This window comes from Mustela erminea, chromosome X (assembly GCF_009829155.1).
Source record: "Mustela erminea isolate mMusErm1 chromosome X, mMusErm1.Pri, whole genome shotgun sequence".
Taxonomy (NCBI): Eukaryota; Metazoa; Chordata; class Mammalia; order Carnivora; family Mustelidae; genus Mustela; species Mustela erminea.
In genome coordinates, this window is record NC_045635.1 from 10050429 (window position 1) to 10066540 (window position 16112).

The window sequence follows — 16112 nt, forward strand, 5'->3', positions numbered from 1 at the left end:
CAGTCAGTACAGACAAAAAGGTCAGACTATGTGCGCTTTGTAAAGGCCGCTGCAGCATCTGGGAAGATGATTCTAGAAATCAGGTTTAGGGCTTTTGTTTTCTCGCCCTCAGACAAGAGCCTGCGTGCTTGTTCACAGAATTCTCACATGAAGTCTTACCAGAAACGGGATACTGTCAGACTTCTGTGTTTCTCCTCAGAGCGTTCCAGAATTCCAAAAGCTCTGAAAATGCAGGATGGGGGTTTTGGTGTGGCTCACCCGGCAGCAAAACCGGTTCAGATCTGAGATTACGTGGCGCTTTCTAGCAGTTTCTGGTAACTTGGAAGCCTTCCTGTCCTGGTACCAAATATCTCTCCCCCACTCTGGCAAACTGTGCATATCTAAAGGTCCTGGGGCCAGTGCGGGGGGCACTTTTTAAAAACAGCACGAGATACCCTTTACCTATACAATTCACCTGTGTCAAGTGTGCAGTTCAATGGCTCTGAGTTGTGTGAACATCACCGCAATGCAGCTTTTAAACCTTCCCATCACTCCAAAAAGGATCCCTTGTAACCATTAGCAGTCACGACCCACACTCCCTTTCCTCCAGCCTTTGACAAACAGGAATCCATGTTCTGTCTCTGTGCATTTGTTAATTCTGGAAATATAATATAAATGGAATCAGACAATAGTTGGTCTTTTATGTCTGGCTTCTTTCACTTGGTGCAATGTTCTTGAGATTCACCCAAGTTATAAGACGTAGCAACATCTCTTTCTACTTTACTGATAAATAGTATTGCACTATACGAATAGATCATGTCTAACAGCAGTTCTTCAATCAAGATTCCAGAACCCTCTCCATCCCTTCAAGGATCTGTGAGAACAGATGTCTATATCAATTCTTGCTCGCTGTTTCTAACTGGACCACGCGCGCGCACGCACACACACTGCTGGTGCCTGACGGCCGTAGGTCAAAACACAAAATGCGTAATTCGAGATGTAGAAATCTGAAATCAGACTTCATGTTAATTAACCCGAAGCCACAATATGGGTTTTGAAGGAAAAAGTTGTATTAAACTGATGATAGGTGTTAGACTTTGGAACTCAATGCATGCCTTGCACTGTACCTCGGGGTTGCTCTTTCTTGAATTGTAGATTCTACATGATCATTTCTGACCGATTCTTGAAAAAGTATGCAGTGCACCCATTTGGGAGAAGGAACACTAAGGAACACCATCCCCTTCTATCCACATTTGAAATAACTTGAAGTCCTCTGACTTTTCGCTAACTGAGCCGGGTCCTAAGATAGGTGCAGACTTTGGAAAGTGGGAGAGTGAGCATTCTCCCCGCTTCTGGGCCCCCACGTCTCACTCCAACCTAGAACCATGCGGTCCTGGGAGCTCAGTGTTCCTTGCGAGCGAGGAACCTGGAAACCAGACCCACCAGACCTACCTGATGGGATCGAGTACAGTTATCCGATCCTCATGTCATGGGCTTGGATTTTTCCTTCTCAAAGACAATGATGTTCAAACAGAGTGCTGCAAAGCAGTGGGGCCGGGAGCCACCTGGGGACACTCCCGGTCCTCTTGGAGCCAAGGCTCCTGGAGCGCCCTGGCCCCGTTCTCGGTGTTGTGGAGGAGGACACACGTGACACCCACCGCCCCCCCGCCCCCCCCGCTACTGGTTCAGACATTCGCAATTTCGGAGTTACCCCCAAGCTTTAAGTCATTGCACACTGCTCCCTTTGGGAAGAGGAGGTGAGGGCAAGGAAAGGGGAAGGAGGGAGAAGAAAGAGGCCAAAGATGGGGTGGAATGGAGCGGAGGAGAGAAAAACAAAAGATGATTAAAAAAATCGTCACGGGCCAATTCCACCCGCACCCCTGCGAACAAATTAATGCATCAAACAAAACATAAAATAGCACCACACTGAAAGAGCCATTACAAATAATATTAAAGGTAACAGTTGACTTGCTATTCGAACTCGGCCCGAGGCTGTATTTACCTGGACTGCTCAAGGGGCTAGCCCTGTCCCCCAGGGTCGGCACGGGACGGTACTGGTGGTTCTTTGAGCCTGGGTACATCCAGTGGTACCTGCCAATTTCCATTTCAGCTCTGCTGTTCACTGCCAATTTCAGGTGGCAAAGAGTCAGTGTCTCTATCTCCAGCAAAGGTTCTACATCAGCATTTACTCTCTTACCATACAGTTAAAGGAAACGACGAGTTTAAAAAACACGAGACTGAAATGCAACCTTTCCGTACCAGCTGATCACCGAGGCAGGAAGCATCGAGAACGCTGCAGTCTCCTCCGTTCTTGACGTTGACAAAACTCACCCAAACCGCCTTTTCCTTCCTTTTTGTCACCAGGATGTCCCCCCGCCTCCACCCCGCCCCTCAGAACACTCACTTTGGGCAGACGCTATTTAGGGTGGAAATCTGGCTTCTCCCAAGACTGCTGGTCTTTCTGGTTGTTTCCCTTTTGGACCAACAGAGCGTCATAATCACGGCCTCCGTGGTGGGGCCCGGCTGCAGCCTTGAAAACCTGGCCAGTGAGCCCATGACTTGCTGAATCTTGGACCAAACTCCTGTCCTCCCACTGACACCTGCAGGATTTTCTGTCAGCTCATCTTAAGCTCAGTACTTCGGAGTCCAGAATGTTCTGGATTAAATCCTGTTCCGATGACCTCCCAGTGTTTTAGAGAAAATGGGCTGCCGCTCTTGGGCTCCAACCCCTGCTTCCTCACACACATGGTGACGAGTGGCCTTCTGGGAACTTGGGTCCCTGTGGCATAAGAGGACTCTCTTTCCCACTTCTTAAGGGACTGGAGAGAAAGCTACGGGTCTGCCCGTGTCCCCGACCCAGAAAAGGCTGCTCGTAACTATGCGTGCAGCCACAGTCTTAAAATCCCTAAAAGCTCAGAAGGTCAAGTATGGCCAGTTCACGTAAGCCAATCACACAGAGCCTCACAAGGGGTTTGGGGGCACAAATATTTAAGGTGAAAAAAAGATTCTGATGTTGACAGCGGCCATGATTCCATCAGCAGGAGGTCAGAACGCTCCACAGGGCCCCAGAGCCAGCAGCCACAGACAAAGCAAATGTGTGACCAGGGGCACGGAGCACCTCGCAAAGCCTTCACAGAACCCCCTTGGAAGCGTGTGCGGGCTCCGAAAGCTCCCGGAGTTCTCTCCCACTGGTGAGTGGGGGTTTTTCTGGGTGCTATTTCAGGGAAAGCCTTGATGGCTTCCACCAAAACTCTTAAAGGACATGCAAAGACGTTTAAAGATGTTCAAAAGGGGTTAAAAAAAAAAAATTAAAAAAGGATGCTAGAGCAAGGTCAGACCTGCGCAAGGACCTGCTCACTGCTTTCTGGTGGTCAGCCCGCGTTTACGGGGCGCTGGTGAGACGCCGGGCGCCACGCCAAGCACGCTGCACCTGTTCCCTCCATCATCCAAGGTCACGATGTCTGCCCCCACTGTCCCATGACATCGGGGCTCTGAGGAGTCTACCTTTCCAGATGGAGGGAGCAAGGGCAAGAAGAAGGTCAGTCGGCCACCCCCCGATCATGCAGCTAGGGGAGGAGGAGCCCGGGGCCACGCCTGGGCCATGTGACAACAGAGGACAGGCCTCGAGACCACCAGGCCGGCCCCCTGTGGTGGGCGCAGCTGCTCCAAGTCCCTGTTCTTTCGCAGAGGCAGCGGTCCGCCCGACAAGAGATTCTCTGAGGTCAGTGTGGAGGCGAGCTGTGCTTCTGTGCCTCCCCAAGAAAGGGCACAGGTCCCAAGCGCCTGGTGTTATGTCAGGGTTCTGGAAAGGACTTAACTCTCAAGTTGCCCTGGGTGTAGAGCTCCGCGTCCCTGCCCAGGAGATGCTCTCTCGGATGCGGGTTGGGCTACGTTGTCTGAGAGCAACGACGCCCAGTCTTCACTCGAGCACTTTCGATCTGGAAATCTGTCATTGTCCTCTAAATACCATTTTTCTCGCCATGCCCAACGCACAGCAGGTGCCCCATCAAATGTCTGCTGGGGCAGTATCTGGTTGAAGGCCAGGCAGCACCCCGGGACCCTGTGGACCAAGACACGGACCTCCAGGTCCCCCACCACACTGACCTCACCCAGGCCAGGCCATGCGTCTCTGCACGGACACAGCCATTCACTGTTCTTCTCTCCTCATGCATGGGGAAGTCTCCAGACAGTCAGGCAATCAGGCACAGGCTGCTAGGCAAGGACAATAAAGAACCAGGGGCTGCCCAAAGCTTCTAGGTTTTCTGACCAAAACATGGTGGCCATGCCAGACATGCTTAGTTTCGCGTAAATACTGCCTCTCCAGCAGATGTGGCGATGGGTCAGCAAGTGGGTGGCTGTTTTCCAGTCCTTCTGGGAAGGCTTTTCACAACAGTAAATTTTTCCCCGTGAAAGAAAAGAAAATCCTGTCTATTTCCCATTTTGGAACCAAATCTTGGGAGATGTTAAATATAAGACTAATTCTAAAATGTCAAAGAGCATGGTATACGTTTCGTTTAAAAAGGCCAGGGTCCCAACGTTTATGAGGGAGTCACAGGATTGCAAGGAGAAGCCTTGGCTCGAATGGTCTGTTAAAACAGTGTCGATGTGTCGATGCTGGGCAGCTGGCAAGAAATGGGAAAACGTCCGCACACAGCCAGGACGGTCCCTGCTGAGGCCCTACCGAGGGAGGACGGCAAATATTCCCGCCAGGAGCGGAAGCCAGGGATGGGCAGGAGACCTCCCAAGTCGGTGACATCTGAGCTACTACGGACAGCTGGGGCTGAGGGGAGCCGTGGTGGCTAATGGTGACGGTCACAACCAGGGGCGGTCATCACCAAAGGTGGGTATGAAGCAGACAATGGGGAATTGAGGAAAACAAAACGATGCCTTGTACCTTTTTTTCCCCCATTTACTTAGAGAGTGTGATGTATTTCTGCGACAAGGCTGGAATAACTGAACTGCGGGCCGGTCTACTTTCTGGAATCTACGAAATTATCACTGGAGCCAACATAGCGTCAAAGACTGAGCTTCCTTCAAGAGACCACACTCCCTAGGCAAGGTCTTCGAAAGCTGGATCTTTCGTCCTTCATTCGTGGGTACTATTTCAAATATTAAAGGAAAGCCCTAACACCACCACGAGAAATGGCAGAGGTCAGCCAACGATGGCCACCTGTTTTTGTCAATAAAGTTTTATCGGCACTTGGCCACATTTATTGGTTCATATAGTATCCACGGCTGTATCACGCTACAGCTGTAGATCTGAGTAGTTACAACAGAGACTGTGTGGCCTACAAAGCCTAAAACACTTATTCCCTGGCCTTTCATGGATGAAGTGTGCTGACCCTGGCTATGGAACGTGGCTGGTAAGGCTTGGATATAGAAAGAAGTCAACGCCAGTCGGCCTCCAAGACAGGAAGTTAGTTGATTTTCTCTTTTTCACACGTGTCTGGAAGAGACAGGTCCCTGGGCAGGCTGAGGAGGAAAGTTCTCCCCTCTGCTACTGTCGTCCTGCTATGGAATCCGCCACTGAGATGGCAAAATTATGGTTAAAACCAAGATCCTGCTATATGTAATGGTCCCTAAGATGAGTTAAGGGCCCTTGTACTCCTGTGCAGCGTGCTGGGAAGAGAGAGGACGGGTGATGTTTCAAAGGAGAGTATTATTAAATGAACGAATGAATGAACAACCAGGCACATTTGTGCTGCTGACACTGGAGCCTCCCTTTCTTACAAGCGAGTGTGTGTCGCTACAGCCATCCCTATTCCTGGCCGGCCATCTCACAGGGCTGGACATTCGGTCCCAAGGAGAAAAAAGCAAGAACGTGTCTCTGGAACAATCTCATCCATCACCAAGTCCCAGTAAGGGGAAATTTACATCATGGGGACGCTCACTGGCTGTTTCACACGTTCTCTGATACATCAAGGCTCCCAAGTCATGCCATCAAGATGATTTACCCTAAATCTACTTGTAGTTTCAAGTCATAGAAAAACGCGATTCCTAACAGGACAATCGGAACTTGAGGTTTCCACCCAATTTCAAGCAAGGCAAATCTAAATTTCCAGAAAGGGGTTGGAATTCTTTGTCTCCTGAAATAGCAAGGCCAAGCCTTACAAAATATGCTAATGGAAGCAACTGTATAAAAGTAGGAGATGCGCCAAATGGCTCATTGAGATCTTCACCACGCTTAACTTTCTAAAAAAATAAAGTAAAATAAAATAAGGTAAAAGCAAGCTGTCTCATACCTACCACATACGTCCGGCACCATCTGGCCTGCCAGGCCTTTCTCTACAGCCTAGTCCCCAGACACCCTCTCTTCAAATGTCCTCCTTGGCAGATCCTTCGAGGGAAAAACTACATCTAAAACTTTGTATGCACAGAACTCACATAATCAAGTTAGAAATGGTCAATAAAAGATCTCAAAATCAAATCACGTCTACATCACCAGGAAGGGCATGACACATTCAATGTGTCCCTCGGGGTTTTTAGCTCACAGGCCATATATTCTAGAAGAGCTTTCTTCCTAAAAAAAAGAAGACTGGGCCCAGAGTGCACACATTTAAACTGCAACAAACAAAACCCAACCTAAACACATAAGACACGACATTTGCTCCAAAAATTTAAATGAATGTGTCAGTTTCTCTACCCAAGTCAACAATCTGAATTCGTTTCTTACGCTGCTTACATCCAAGAGTTTATTTCCAATTACACATTATTTCCCATTTGCTACATTGTTCTTCCTTTTTGGTTTGATGCCTGGAACTCTCAAAATTTTATCAGTGGTAATTCCAGGCACTTTAACTACCTCGACTCTAATGGTTCCAGTAGATTCCAATTCCCTACATGTAATAAAAACAATTTGCATCACAGATTTTTTTTTCCCGCACAGCACAGCAATTGAATCAATTGTTTTTCTACCCCTTGACTGATCATTCCCAGCACTGCGAGATGCACTGGTTTTCACAAATGAATGGACATCAAGTAATCCTCCACAGAAATAAATAGAAATCTCTTGATTGGTGAGGCCCATGATCTGGTTCTTTGATTTTGTCCTATTCAGTCCTTCCACTAACCTCACTTCAGTGAAACTCTTTATTCAGTCCTCACGCTTCAATGGGATGTGTCCCATGTAAAAACCGTTATTTGTAATAACCTGGCATTTCTTACAGCCATCTGAGAAGACCAGCTTGCTTTCCCTAAACATTTCTGAATATCTCCTGAATAATTCTGGGGGAATTTTGACCATCTAAGTAGTGTTCTGTGGCAAGAGCCATGAGGCAGTTTCAAACACACACACACACACACACACACACACACACACACACACACACCTTTAAAGGATTTGGATTATGTTTTTTATTGAAATAGGAACAAAGTCCTCCCAATTTAAAGAAATAGCTCTCTTTGTCCGGCTGAAGGAAGTGAGGCCAACTAACGAAGTTGAGGTCAATTTATAAAGTTAAGTTTAATTTCTATTCTTAATCATAATCCAAATAATCCTCCAAAGAAGTAATGATCCAAAGCTAGAATTCTCACTGGGCAATAAGACCCCAGTATTTAAGAGGCAGGTATAGCCCTTAGCACCAACTACTAAAAACAAATGCGAAAGGAGGAGCAGAGAGGCGGAAAAAATAGATGTGCGTGAAAAACTGTGTGGGAGGTGACAAAATGTACAGGATTAGATTTCGGAAATTAAATCCCTTGCTGAAAGGCTTAAAAGAAAAACACAAAAAACCCAGATCCACCGGCTCAAGAATTATATAATGCCTTCTCCAATTATGTCAAAATTTTCAATGTACATTTCAAAGAAACCAACATTTATCTTGTAGATTTCAAATGAAATCGGAGTGACAGGCAGGCAGAAACATTTGTGACTGTCACTTCATGCCTGTGTGTGTGCGTGCGTGTGTATGTGTGTGTGCCCAGAATGACAATGGGTGAGCAAACTGGGAAATGACAAAGATGATACTTGTCTGGGTTTTTGACTTGGGTGCAGCTGGCATGTGAACTTGTTCGTCTAAATTAAGATGAGCAGATAAGCTGTCCTCCAGATCGGCATAAGTGGTCCCGCAGTGACCACAGCCCCCGTGGTGGCAGCGGACACACACGCCCAGGCCCGTGTGCTTACTCACGCCTGAATTCTACATGTGACGGCAGCTTGTGCTCACCTGCCATTTCCAAATGACCTCCACAGCTAGTGTTTATCCATGTTGGCAATTTTTAAAGTTCCTCCAGGCATTGTCTCTTGCTTCTGATTTTGTCTCTGAAACCGTGGCTAACTAGCTAACGAGGTTTTGCCTATAGACGGTCGATACCGGTAGTACAGCCTGTAGATATGGTGTTAAATAGTATTTAATTTCTGTAAAATAACAGCCATCCATAACTAAATGAGGATGAGCTATGCAGTTGTGCAGTAAGGATTTTATCCTGGTTTCATGCCCCTTGCTTGCTTTTGGAGAGGAAAACAAAAAAGGTATGGTTTTGCAGAGACCAAGATGGTTTTATTAATGGTTGTTCAATGGTTACTTTGATTTATTAATATGGCAAATACCATATTAATAAAAAAGTGGGCACTACATGAAATCATCTGTTTTAGGAAAACATCGCTGTGAACCGTGAGAGGCTAGTACGTGATTAGGCCCTTGCAAAGTTCATCTCTCATCATCACGGAAATCAATTGTTACTTTTATCTCCATTCCTCAGCTTCATAAATACTCCCCAGAGCTTCTCTTATTGCTCTTTGGCCACTCATATAAATTAAAATTACATACATACGAGAAAAGGCCAAGTTTCTGTTTTGTTTCATTGTGGGGGGGAGGTAGGTTTCATGCAGGGATTGAATTTAACTGCCAATTTTAAAATTACAATACTTAATGGCACTGAAATACACACTTCAAAATGGTTACAATGGCAAACTTCATGCTATGCAGATGTCATCAGACTCTGAAATTTAATTAGTTGAAAAAATGAAATAATGAAATTGCGCTGCTTACAAAACGATGTTATTAAAGTACCATGTACGGGAGAAATTCTGCATAAACACAAGCAGCTTTCTACCCAAGCCTGCTGTTAGGCTCAAGCATATGAAATTGCCGTGTTTGTAGGTGTAAAATGGTTGGCTATTTCAGACAGCTGAACCAACATCTTCCTAAGTCAAACTGAGTTGTGCTCCCGCCCTGCAAAATCACTATTGTTTTGTGCCTGTCGGTCGATCTCAGGGCCGTGGGAAATAACCTTGGCATGAAGGCTGGTGATATTAGAGCCATTGCAGGTGTAGTACGCATTCCTGCGCCTTAGGAGAGTCTGTAACTTTGCCTGCGGGAGACAGGTGAGAGGCATCTCACCGCATTGTAATTTAACAGTGGCTGAGCGCGTTCTACGGGCTACCACGCTTGAGATCAGTTTCTATCTAGGAAAAAAACAGATGAATTTTAACTTCTACTTTCTGTCATTTTTTTACTGCAAAACACTTACTTCTCTAAAAAGGCCATTCCCTATGTCAGCATTGTGATAAGATTCCCCTGTAGGGACAGGACCTTTACCAATTCTCCTCCTCCAAATCTCCAAGTCATAAACGGCAGGGGACCCCTCCCACCCCCTCCATCAGCACCAGGGCCACAGAGCTGATGTCCCCTCTCTGAAGCTCCCACTGTAAATGGTTATCACATGTCACAGTCAGGACCCGATGCATGGAAAGAACTATCATACTCAATAAGAAAACTAGAAAATGTCCAAAGTCACTACGGCATTAGCGGAACCAAAGCCATTTAGTTTGCGCCCCCCGCCCCAGTTCTTCCCCAGCATTAGCAGAAAACAACGCATTCCATGCCCCTGGAATATAACATGCAGAACATGGGACCCAAGTTATGACTCATTATATTAATGAAAAAAAAAAAAACCCACCAAAAAGACTGTTTCCCCTGTTCAGCTACCCAAGGTGACAAACTGCGGACATCCTGGGAAATCCCACACTAGGTAAGAAGATCTGGAACAGGACTGGGCTGAAGGAAGGCTGCTCTATTAATTTAACATCAGCCTACAGGCAAAAACCACCCTGAAAGCAAGACCATGCCAGAGGGATTGTTTCAGAGCTATTTTCCAAGAGACACAAAACCGGGCTACCCCTTTGAAAGCACCCCAGTGAAAAGCTGGAAACAGGCTATTGTCAGAGCGCTGGGTACCTTTTCTCTCTTGGCTTTGTTCAGTATTTTCCTCGGCTGCAGTTTCCATGGCTGGCTTCATACCATCCACCAAAAATGCTTTTCCCCGCTCCCCCAACACACACTTTTCCCCTCCTCTTCCTTTTCTTTTGGGCTCCCCTCCGTCTCTTATTTACACCGCGTGATTGAGAGGTTCTGTTCTTCCCTACAGTAGATTACAGTCCCTTCCAAGATGCAAAAGGCTCGGCAGCGTCCGTTTCCCCTCTGCCTACTGGTCCACAAAGACAGCTGCCAAGGAGCCGGCAGCCGCACGTCAGCGAGGATCCCAGTTAGAACGCGGCCATCCTGCGCCCAGTGCCACTGCGGCTCCCCGGGGGACGGCCGCGCCCCCGCCCGCCTGCCCGCGCCGCTCGCTCCCGGCCAACTGCACCCACTGAATGCTAATCAGCTCTCCCAGGGAGGAACAGATTTGTGACATCAGAGGACGGGATGTGGAGGAGAAGGGGAGGGAGGGGGGGAGAGAGAGCGTGCGAGCCCCCTCCCACCACGTGACTCAGCTGGTCGGCTGTCTCTTCTCGCTGCAGAATGCCCCGCTTCCATCCCTGCAAACTCCTTCCTCATTGGGGGACCCCCTCGTGGGGCATCACAGGCTGCTCAAGTTCATTGACCCCACCCCAGCAGAATACAGTCAGAGGACCAGCCCAGGGTCTCTGTTGCATTCGCTTTCTTTAGTATTTGTCTTTCACGCCATCTCTAGCTAGCTAGCTAGACTTAAAGTATATATATGATAATATTGGTATATAATTATATGTTAGATACATATCATAAGATACATATTAAAGGGGCGCCTGGGAGGCTCAGTGGGTTAAAGCTCTGCCTTCAGCTCAGGTCATGATCCCCGGGGGTCCTGGGATCGAGCCCTACATCGGGCTTTCTGGACAGCCTGCTTCCCTTCCTCTCTTTCTGCCTGCCTCTCTGCCTACCTGTGATCTCTGTCTGTCAAATAAATAAAATCTTAAAAAAAAAAAAAAAAGCATTTACCATTAAAAAAAAAAAAAAGACATATATTAAAGAGGGGAGAAAAAAATACCTAAGAGGGAAGAAAACCCATAACATGGCCACAGCTGTATGCAATGTGGCATCAGGATTATAACCCGTTCCCTGTCTGCAACCAACATTTGTGCCAGAAAGAAACTTGAGCTCGAGCCCAATTCATAAAAAGGTATCCCTCCATATTTAAAAGTAAGCATGACACTGTCCAAGTCCATCCAGCTGACATTTTGGTGACTTTTTGGAATGAAAATGAAAATAGAATGCTTTTCCTTCCTGGCCATGAGTAGTTCTATAGAGGGTTTTATTCATCAGAACTGCTCCCTCAAGGTCAAACAGGTGTTTTCATCAAGAGCAGTCTCAATGTTATTGCGCCGATGACGGCGACCTGCTGGCTTCACGAGCCTCCCTGTGCATGTATCCAGACACTTTGGGACCACAGTTCTCAATGCATCCAAGCACAGAAAATCCTTTCTCTTGGTCATGAGCCGTATGTTTCCAAGCATCGCTGGTTTCTGTGCCATGATTTAAGGATTTGGTTGACCCACTTCCCTTCACTGTCTCTATTAAAGATATTTATAGAAACTCAAGTCAACTACAGGGATGAATCCTGAAAACCACAGGGTGAAGGGTTCTCTGACCCTAGCAGCTGGCCAGCTGGGTGGGTTGAGCACCCACCTTAGAAGCAAACATCAAGACAAGTTAGAGGCCACCCTACCCCCACCCCCCAAAAAACTCTTCCAAGGTTTGATGCTTTGTTGCTCAATGCTTACAAAGGAAAAAAAAAAAAAAAGCGTGAGATCCCAAATCAAAATCCTCCAACAACTTGATCTTTTAATGCCTTAGTGTGAGATAATCCCCCAAACCTTCTACATTCCATACCTCTGGCCCCTGGTAAGCCAGAAAAGATTTTGAGAACTCGTTTAGCCTGTTTCAACGTTTTCTTCTGATGTTACTTCTCATTTTTCACCTTAGCCATGCTCTGGGAAGTCCACACCCATAGTCAACTATTCCTTTAAATGATGGGTCCGGACAATTTGACGGTCTCCTGGCGAGAGAAGTGAGAAGCATGGCGGCCTCAAACTCCAGACAGAAAGAGATTCGTCTGTGATCTAACTACGTCCACGGGAAAACCTGATGATGCATCCACACAGGATGGCCTTATGCATTTTTGCAAAGACTACTTAAGCGCATTCGGAGCAAAAGATGACAATTGTGACTTTGCAGTGGGCTTCTCCCTCGGTAGTTTAAGGGAGAATGAAGACCAAAACAAAATGCAACTCAGCACCAAAAGGGGTGATCACGGCTAGCTATGCAATTGGTTTTCTTTTAAAAGCATCCAGCAAAACCACTCAATTATACAACGGATGGAACACTTTTGGCTCTTACTTAAGAATATTATTGTTAGATATTGTTAAAGGGGGAAGGCAGAATACAGAAAAGGGTATACATTAAATACAGAAGACATTTTCAATTTAAGGACAACTCTGGTTCTGTATCACAGTCTTAGAAATCAAAACCACTGGACAAAATATTCACAAATTCTGTAGGTGATAGCTTGATCTATGTTCCCCTTGAAGAACAACATGCAGACAAGCAAGTCACCATTTCTGCCTTGCTCACAACTTCCCCATACTGTTTTCATTAGGCTGATAACAAAGGACCATTTGCTAAAAGTTACCTCTACCAACAGCCTCAAAATCTCACTGATGTTTATGAAAAACCAACCGAGCTGGAAAAAAGCACGATAGAAAAATTGTCAACAGCAAGAAAGAAGAGCATACAGTTATAACATTTCTGGGGTCTGCCCCCATTTTTGGCTGGAACGATTAGATACATATAATGAGTAGGATGGGAGAGGTCTTCATAAAGCTGGAAAATATTCTTTGAGCCCCCTGAGTTGGTCAGTCTGACTGAAGGACAGACTACTTCCGAAAGCCAAGACGGGAATAGCAAATACTGACACAAAATGGACCACACAAAACTGTGAACACGGACTAAGAACAGAAGCTTCACAAGGTTCAACACTTGCAAGTTGTCTGCAGAATTCTAGCCAGTTCCATAAGCATGCATGGACTCGCCTTCCAAGCGCTAACTTAACAAGACGATGCCTGTCTCCGAGTCACCCACAGACTGATGGGCCCCAGAGAAGCCTCTGAAACCAGGTGATCCTACTGGCTACAGGTCCTCTAGTATCACAACAAAGAAGATGAGAGGAGGGAAAAAGAGAACTTGGGGAAAGCTTTGCAGAGCAGACCTGAGCGGAGCTGGCTACTGCTGTATGGTTGGGAATGGCCAGGTAAGAGAGGGTAGGGAAGGGTGGAGAAGGGAAGGCAAGAGTAGAAAAGCAAGGGGCAGGGCAGGCTGGATAAGAGCAGGGAAAGGTAGAGCAAGGAAAGGTAGAACAGGGAAGGGGGGGGAGCGTCCCTGGAAACATGGAAAAGCTTACAAACAGGAAAACGGTACTGTCGGCGTGTGGGGAGGTGATTTTTCCGACAGAGGGTCTAAGAGCACATTGGGGGTCTGGAGCATGTAGGAACTGGAGGGTGGTAGACCGGGAATCAGGTAGGTGGGCCACCTTGCTGATCCCAGAGGCTGATGGGGGAGAGAGGGAAGGCACGAGAACAGGTCTGACCTGCGCTTTACCAAGCTCATCGTGTTGCTCACGAAGTTGGCAAACAAGCCACCGTGAGGGCCGAGCTCTGGCGCCGGGAGACCCTGGTGACCTCACACTGGATACGTGCGCCTGGGAGCGGAAAAGGCACGAGAGGCAATCTGGAGTTTCCAGCGTGGATGGGTGAGGACATGGTCTTGGTCCCCCGGCACACCGGAGGTCCTCTGCAAATATATTTTAAATGACCGGTAAGAGACAAAGATTAAAAACACAGAGATGAGAATTTAAGGAACACGGTCTCTTGACTATCAAGGAAAAGGGAAACCGTGAAAGGGAGGGTCAAAGAGGCTAAGGGTGGAACATGCAAGAAGTAGGGGAACGAGGCCGAAGTGGAAGGAAGCGAAGGGCAGCGCGTCCATCTGGGGACAGTCCCGTGCGGGGAGTGGCCCGTGTGCTCCAATACCATAGAAGGAGCAGAGAGGATTAGGACCGACAAGCAGAAAGTATCTTTTTACCACTGCTCAGTCACTGGAACTTCCAGAAGAGTCTGGGTTGAGTGATGGCAGGGGAGGAACAAGACACCTAAGGCTTCTCCACCGGCCTTCCTCTCCAGTTAGGATGCTCCCCGGGGACACTGTCTTTCCATGACTACTTTCCCAGGTTTGTTACGAACGGTGTGGGCCCGTACTTCCGCCGCATGCTCGCTCGTGTGCAGGGTGGGCGGGGGAACCACACCAGCAAGCAGCCTCACACCAGCGGGACGTCCTACAACTCAAGTCAATTCTGACACTCGCTACCCAGGGGCAGCATTGGGGTCCCACATGTTAAGGGCTCGGTCCCATAAGACTACCGCCCCCCCACCCCCCGCTCCCCATCGCCACACACCCCTGCAAATTCAGGTGCCAATTCCAAGTCTGGATGTCACTCAGCTACAGATCGGAGGCTCCAACGACCCCCTTCCTTCGCAGATTCAATTAGTTTGCTAGACCAGCTTCTGGAACTTAGAGGAGCATTTTACCTACTAGGTTAGGGGTTTATTATAAATGATACAAAAGAACACGAATCAAACGCTAAATGAAGAGATGCACAGGGACAGGGTATGGGGAAATGCACCAAGTTCCAGGCCCCCTCCCAGCACAGGACTGTCCCCAAATCTCCAAGTGTTCACCCAGTCCTTTTGGGTTTTCATGGAGGCTTCACTACAGAGGCACAATTGATTAAATCATTGGCCAGAGGTAGAGATTTGGGTTGGAGGTTGGGGGGGGGAGGGGGCATGAGGCAGCCGGGACTGGGGTGGAAAGTTCCATCACTCTAAACACATAGTTGGCTCTACTGGTAGCAGACTCCCAACCTCAGCTTTCTTTCCGAAGTCAGTCACCTCGTTAACATAAAAAAGACACCTGTGTGGCTCTCCACTGCAGGAAATTCCAAGGCTTTCAGGAGCTCTGTGCCCCCAGTGAAAACCAAACCAGTGTATATATATTTTTTTTAATAATCAATCACAATTCCACATGGCTCCTAGTAAATTTGCCTTACGTATCTCATATGTCTGTGATCCAAACACGGATGGCAGTGTAGAACGTAAAAAGACCACGGTGAGAGATGCTCAGGTGGGCCCCTATGGACGTCATCCTCGTCAGGTGACTGGTTCGTTCGTTTGTTCGTTCACATGTTCATTCATTCGTTCATTCATTCATTCAATCAAGGTTCATTAAACACCCACCGCAGGCCAGAAAGTCACCATTCTATGTTACGTGACTGTGACTGTTCAGTCAACTGGGAATTGATCGAGAATGGGATATGCGCAAGAGACTGCACAATACTCTACTTACATAGTCTTATCAAGGTCACGAGACTACCCATCAAGTTTGTCAATGCTTATTCCTTCTGATGTGGGAAACAGAGGCAAAAGAAAAAAATGAAATGTCCTTACTGCCCACAGCCCATTGACAAGTCCTTGCAACAGGCAGAGTAACCTCCCTCTAGAGACTCAGCTGCCTCGATGTTGACACTTTGCCAGGGGCAATCTTAGCCCACAACCTGGGATCCTTTAACATACAGAAATTCCTCTGGAAACTTCCTTGATCTCTACCACCCCCACATGTATTACTGATCACCTCCCAAGCATACGGCCCACGGATACACCTCTGAAAAATCCCATGACTGAGTTTTTACAAGAAACAGTAATAAATGACCTTTTCCTAACAATAGCTAGCCCTGTCAAGGTCCTGGAAACCTTGTTTCCAAAATACCTTGGAGACTTACGCCATCCCTAACCTCTTCCCAACTTGAAAGTATATAATCAGTCACCC

At 47.3% G+C, this 16112-nt stretch overlaps 1 protein-coding gene across 4 annotated transcripts in view; it reads right to left on the reverse strand.

Moving 5' to 3' along the window:
- The window catches only part of GPM6B (glycoprotein M6B), a 160232-nt gene that overhangs the window by 38299 nt on the left and 105821 nt on the right, over window positions 1-16112 (reverse strand). For 2 of the 4 annotated variants that reach the window (XM_032329449.1, XM_032329448.1), the window contains exons 1-2: window positions 10158-10588; window positions 1982-2101 (exon numbers count right to left, since the gene is read on the reverse strand). The exons of 1 other annotated variant lie outside the window; for it this stretch is intronic. In XM_032329449.1, coding sequence (XP_032185340.1) covers window positions 1982-2101; window positions 10158-10218 — 181 coding nt within the window. In that variant the 5' untranslated portion in view covers window positions 10219-10588. Of the gene's footprint in view, window positions 1-1981; window positions 2102-10157; window positions 10589-16112 lie in introns of those variants that run through there. One more of the 4 variants, XM_032329450.1, reaches the window with a different exon arrangement.